The following is a 6,892-nucleotide window of genomic DNA, read 5'->3' on the forward strand; positions in this document are numbered from 1 at the left end:
ACGTACACAGTGGGGATATTGTGCCGAATCCGGGCCGACGTGTCTGGCCATGTTTTTAGTCGGGAATAAGGGATGTTCTTTTTCAATGCTATCCAGAGATTCCGAGTTAGCTTATAGCTCCACGGCACACATATACACGCACGCACGTGCGCGCACACACACACACGGTGTGCCTGATCTAGTCTCCCGCATTGTTTATTAGCCATCGCGACATACTTGGAATATTCCTGATTGCGAAGTAAAATAATATTCACCTCTTCAAGGAAGAAGAGTACAGTTAAGTACACGCTTATAACGAAGTGACGGATATAACGAAGTGACGGATGTAACGAAGTGACGGATGTAACGAAGTGACGGATGTAACGAACTATTCCTTTGGTCCAGCCCACTGGCTGTATATTTATAGTCGAAATGCATACGCATATAACTAGCTACGGTTAAAACGACCTGAGGTAAGTGGTCCATCTTGGATTCGTTAAAACCGCCGTTTATTGTTTATTGATAGGACTTTGGTAAGTTAGAGGAAGTTGCTTTACGCTGTGGTCTCTGAGATGATCAAACCAAGACATGGAAACACAATGATCCAGTCTACAAAAGCATGATTCCCATAAGATTTGTTGCACTCGGCAATATTCCAGCTATATGGCCACAGCCTGTAAATAATTTAATCTGGACCAGACAATCCAGTGATCAACACCATGAGCATCGATCTACGCAATTAGGATACGATGACATGCCTCAACCAAATCATTGAGCCTGACCACCCGATCCCGTTAGTCGCCTCTCACGACAAGCATGGGTTGATGAAGGCCACCCACACCCTCCACGTTTCATGGTTCCACGTAAAGGATTTGTCAGTAAAAGATAAATCCTTGAAGTCAACACAAATACTTGAAGAACATACTCTTCAGTTGGAAACCGCCCGATAGGCAATCTGTCAATGTTGCAAACGAATATTAATGCTACACCACATTTAAACGTGATAGTTTCCTTTAAAGCAAAGTACATTGATTCATAAATTAATGTCAGTCGCCTCTTACGACAAGACCCATTCTGACAGGGAACTTAACGGGTGATTCCCACAAGAAAGATGCATTGGGATAGATAGTTCTTCGACCTTATGTTCTGAGATTATATCTATTGATACAAAATGAGATATGTACCAAAATAACAGCGAGTGATTGAGTTTAGTTTTTTTATGTCGCTTTTAGCAATATTTCAGCAATATCACGGCGGGGGACACCAGACATGGGCTTCACACATTGTGCCTGGGACATCGGACCCGGGTCTTAGGCGTGACGAGCGAACGCTTTAACCACTAGGCTACCCCACCGCCCCACCAAAAGTTGTGAAGATTAATACTTCAACTGAAATTACTTCGATTTTTAGATTAATGGCCTCAAATGAAATAAAAGATTCCCCGTCATATATATTTAGAGAGAAATTCAGTGTTTAATGTCACTCCATTACCAAGCGCATACGAAATTATCATCTAGTTTATCGCGGTCAAAATGTTCAGATACTTATCTGGTTATTCATCATATCGAGGTCTTACATCTTTAATGCTAATGCTTAAGAACATGATACATATCATATCATGTATCTTATTACAGCCCATCTTCACTCAAGTTGTGGCCCGGTTGCAGCAGCACAAAGCTATCTTAGTGCTAAGGTAACCGTAACCCGTACACCTTATCACAGACTTCTATATCCGCAGCATAGTCTCTCATACAGACCCTGAACCGCCTCCGTGGTGTAGTGGTTAGAGCGTCCGCCCGGAGAGCATTCGACATTAATGGGTACAACAAGGACTGGTCGGCTCGGAGTCAGTATAATGTGTCTGAGTGGGATATTCATGCTTCTCTGCGGCGTGGTATCTCAGTGGGCTAGCACTATAAAATCAGTTTAAGTCTGGGCTAGTACAAGCAGCCGCACATACACATACACACACGCATGCACGTCGTCATATGAGCGAAATATTCTCAAGCACGACGTTAAACCCAATTTCACCTCACCTCACCTCACCTCACCTCATACAGACCCTGAAACAAATATATCCAAGAAAGCCCATGCAAGTGTAGAATATGTGGCAAATCTAGATTTCTGAAATGGAAGAAAGTCTCTGGGTTCCTTATCATTATGTTTTATAATTATTTGCTATGAACATTTTTTTTCTGTAAAATATGTTCATTTCAGAGACTAGATGTTAGTCTAGCCGTAGCGCTATGATTACTTTACGCAACGGGGCCCAGATGATGTACTCCGGTGCGGTTCTCGCAGGGCTATGATCTGAGGGCACCTCCAAAAAATATTGCATCAGATGTACTCTGAGCGAGCATTGACCGCACCCAAAATAAGGCCCCGTGCGTTTTTGAGCCAATCAGCTTTTAGCTGCCTAAAACGAAGCGGCTTCATGGTTTTACCTCCATATGGGCATATTAAGCCAAATGTAAAGCTACACATACTGTCCATCATTCGATAGTGCTTCCTTGTGGGTCTAAAAAGATGGCGCTCAGAAACGACAGGCTATATGAAATATCCACAGTATGATGGCACAGATATAAATTTTTGCAGTTCTGTATTTTTTTAATCCAGTGATACTTTTTGAAAATACAGAAATCAAACAACCGCCTGTACTTTTTCTCAAAATACAGCAATCAAACACCAGTTTGAATGCTCCGTTCACTCGTACCGAGACTTTACAAGCAGCGATTAGAAACCTCAGCTGACATGGCCTCTGGACATTTGTCCTTAAATCTCAACACGTATCGGTGTAAAATGATTTAATGGGATTGATCTCAGCCTCGCTCTCTAGATATGTGCTTTTGTATAGAAGTAGATCCGTATCGTGTCGTGACCTCACTAACTTGATAACAGACTATCCCCTGAATTACAGTCAGAGCCGGAAAATGGCACTATAAACCAATGTGTGCTAGACTGGTTTCCTGGTGTTAACCACTGCGCTCCCTGCGTATGTCATACTGTACGCTGCAGCGAGGGAAACGGGAGACGTGACCCAGTTGCAACTTGTAGACTTACATTCGTCTTAATCTAATTTACAATCGCATGAGCTGAGGAATGTGGAAGTGTGCGAGGAGACCTTGATGCCACGAGCTTGAGCATTATATCCATCAAAGGCGAGCAATATGTTAGACACCTGAGCGTGTACCAACGTGATCTCTATGAGAGGAGACTGAAAACTTGCTCACGGGAGATTGTCAAGGTCATGCGTTTTTAAATAACTAATTCCCTGGTTCCCGAGCATTGTCAGGTAAATAATACATCTTAAAAACAACGATATTTTTGGTAATAACCAAGGGGAAGGTTTCAAAGGAAGACCACGACTTCACAGATATATCCACAACCATGCATCCAGGTTCAACTAAAGCATTTCGACGTATTTTGTTTGTTTGATTTCAAAACGGAACTCACCAATATCTTAACAGCGACCAGACCATCCTGTGGTTGATATTAAGAGCAAAGATTCACACAGTCGATGTACAAGCATTAAAACAGTGACCGAGCCTATTGTTTGTTGGTTTATATCGGCAATATTCCAGCTATATGGCGGCGGTAAGTGAATAATCGAGTCCGGACCAGACAATCCAGTGATCAACACAATGAGAATCGATCTACGTAATTGGGATACGATGACATGTCAACAAGTCAGCGAGCCTGACCACCCGATCCCGTAAGTCGCTTATTACGACAAGCATGGGTTGCTGAAGATCATTTCTAAACCAGATCTCCACGGGTTGACCGAACCTGAAAAGCCTCATTCATTCAATCACCTCTTACAACCTGTAAAGTGTCCTAGGAACAAGCTCTACCCCGGACGCCGAGAAGGGCTTTAACAGATTCCTTAACTGAAAAACTCTACTGAGAGAAGTTGAGATTGTTGAGTGTATTAAGCCACGTTCTATCTCAGGGGACCCGTGAAGGTCCGGGTTAGAATGGACCTTCAGTAACCCATGCTTGTAAGATGCGACTAACGGGATCGGGTGGTCAGGCTTGGTTGACATATCATATGTCATCGGTTCCCAATTGCGCAGATCGATGCTCATGATGTTGATCACTGGACTGTCTAGTCCAGACTCGATTATTTACAGACCGCCGCCATATATAGCTGGAATATTGCTGAGTGCGGCGTAAAACTTAACTCACTCACACTCTATCTCAGGTAACAGCCATATCTTGCTGTGGATTGTGGTTTTCGGAGCTACACAGTTGCACAGGGGCATTAACTGATACGGGCAGCACAAGAAATGTTGGTCTATTGCTGGGTCAATGTTACGGTAGCATCACCAACTGATAGTTGAGATAGCCATGAGTATCACGACCCACTGTTCGAGTGTTAGTTATTCACGGTGCATAGACACCGTAGTCCTTTAAGTATGTCAGACATTCCGCTAACCGATGCTTTGGTGGGTGTGTCGATGATGATAAGCATTTATACGTTTGTGGTAATTATTACAGGTGTGTAGTCCCAGCGAAGGTGTAGAAAATGTTTGTATTTTCACGATTAAGGTAAGTGTTTACACCATGACGTCATGATATAAACGTCTGAAACAGTTTTGCCTAATGAATCTCAGAAAACATTAATCAGCTGTGAAATATGAATCGTGTTCTAATATCACGAAAGAGGATGTATGTTCCTCCGGGTTTCGACGCAGTTCAAATGTTCAAACGGGTAGATCGTGTACCAGTATATCAGGGTAGTCAAAAATAACCGGGTTAGTGACGTCACGCCGAGACCCACCACTCCAAACGTAGTAGTCCATTGAATCACGAATTCAAAACCGTCTTGAGGACGTAATGATGATAAGCGAATGTTTAAGAAAACAATATAACAATGTGTTTTGTTTCCCATAGTTTATGCTTACCTTAACCAAGACTAGAAGTGGAGCAAGTTTACACATTACGGGTGTATATAGGGATTGAAACAGTTAAAGGAGTTAAAAGAAGTGTCAAGTTTAAAATTTAAAGAATTTTTAAGCTAGGAGCGTTAACCTGTTTCGTTTGAGGAGTGACCTCTGGTATTCAAATTTAAGTCAGTTGAATCATCGCACGTCTTCGCTAAAGGTTGTTGATGATGATGATGATGATAATTATGACGAGTAACCATCATGAATAATGGCAGTGATCATAACAATCGTTATGTTCGTTTTTATATTTAGTTTACTTATACACATCATAATTATGTTTTCAATATGATATATTGTCATGTTATAAGACATTTAATGTAACCATATATTGAGAAAACAATATCTTATATGAAATCCCAGACATGTCAATTCCGATAAAACGCATAATTTTGGACCATATTCAAAATTCCGATTAAATGTCGTCACGAGACAAGCCTGGTTATGAATACACCAAAAATGCTGAATTTGAAAATAAAACGTTTTCATTGATGAATGCCTTCCCTGTGTTGCCTCAGATTATTTAGAGCAATGATATATTCATGATCCTAAACTGGGAAGAAGATGTGATATGACGCAAGCATTTCTCAAAAATGACATTAAAACACCACCGTCCATAACAATAACAAACATGAAGAGAGGAACAAAGGATATATGAAAACATTAGCACGTGCGACTTACCCGCGTGGTTGTCGAAGACGGACGGAACGTGTTGCGTGGGGTAGCGGTTTGTCGCATATCCCAATAACATACTCGTCTTTCCAATGGAATCATCTCCAACAACAACACATTTAATCCTTTTCTCGTTCCTTGCTTCTAGCACCATTTTAATCGTGCTCCGAGCACCTTGTTTTGTCGTCTGTCATAGGCTAGCTAGCCAGCACTCCTAAACAATGTCGCTCCTAGCGAGAGACTTATTTAATATACAAGCCTGGCTGTCGTCACGGTGCGCGAGGAAATCCCCCTTCCTTCGGTCTCGTGCTAAATTTAGCTGACGACACATCAGAGTGACTGTCATCACGCACGACTGTCCTTCCCGCCCTGTGTACCTTGTGTCGTCTGCTCGTTGTCGTCTGCTTGCGACTCTCGACTGACACACCCAGTGACCGCACGAGTATCTGAACCTGGCTTAAACTATCGCATCTCGTTGCTCTCCTTCCTACCAGAACGAGAGAACCGAGATGTGCTAATGCAAAATGAGGCTCTAGAAGGATGGGTCAGCTACCAGTCGAAATAATTCTTTCAAACGAAGTAACAAAATCCGCAAATGACATCGATATAGATCGACCTATTAAGTTATATTTTCACAATAATGTCCGACATACTTGAAATGACCTCAGAAAGAGAAGGATTATACAATGTAGTACGTATTTCAATAAATTTGGCAGGCATGATGTTTAGATTACCCCTCGTCATTCCTGGAGAAGCGCACGCAATGTCGAGCGCTCTTGCATAAGGTAAGATGAACATTTTAAGGTGCCTTATCAGTGTTGGTTGAAAGAGGAGGCTTCCTCATATCGGAAAGACATGTTTAGAAAAAACAGATCTCACTTACAAACAGCATGCTTATAAATAGACGATAGGGCTAAGTTTCAGCGTATGAAGCCTGGAATGTATTAAGCTGTGATGCACGCGGTAGTATTATTTGTAGGTAAATTCGATATTAATGATGTGTTTTAGTGAGAGCTATTCCGGATCCGAGAAATATTATTTTCTAAACGTTAGGAACAGCCATATTAACCAACAGTGTATCCTGCCTTTTTAAAATAGATTCGTCCAAAATGTCGGTCAATGGTTTACTGATAACGGCATGGTTTGTTCCAAAGCCCCAAAAATGAATCGTACCGATATGTTTGAAAGCAATTACAGATGCCCTTGACGTTTGTTTGTTGTTTGACGCTGCACTCAGCAATTTTCCAGCTATATGGCAGCGGTCTGTAAATAATCGGATCTGGACCAGACAATCCAGC

General features: G+C 41.9%; 1 protein-coding gene across 1 annotated transcript in view; it reads right to left on the reverse strand.

Moving 5' to 3' along the window:
• The window catches only part of LOC124289897 (cdc42 homolog), a 31,413-nt gene extending 25,320 nt beyond the window's left edge, over positions 1 to 6,093 (reverse strand). Inside the window, exon 1 of the mRNA XM_046726570.1 lies at positions 5,604 to 6,093. Coding sequence (XP_046582526.1) covers positions 5,604 to 5,748 — 145 coding nt within the window. The 5' untranslated portion in view covers positions 5,749 to 6,093. The remainder of the gene's footprint in view (positions 1 to 5,603) is intronic.
• Positions 6,094 to 6,892: the final 799 nt, after the last annotated feature.

The sequence above is a fragment of the Haliotis rubra genome, unplaced genomic scaffold (genome assembly GCF_003918875.1).
Source record: "Haliotis rubra isolate DU_JTF1 unplaced genomic scaffold, ASM391887v1 Scf450, whole genome shotgun sequence".
In the NCBI taxonomy this organism is placed as follows: Eukaryota; Metazoa; Mollusca; class Gastropoda; order Lepetellida; family Haliotidae; genus Haliotis; species Haliotis rubra.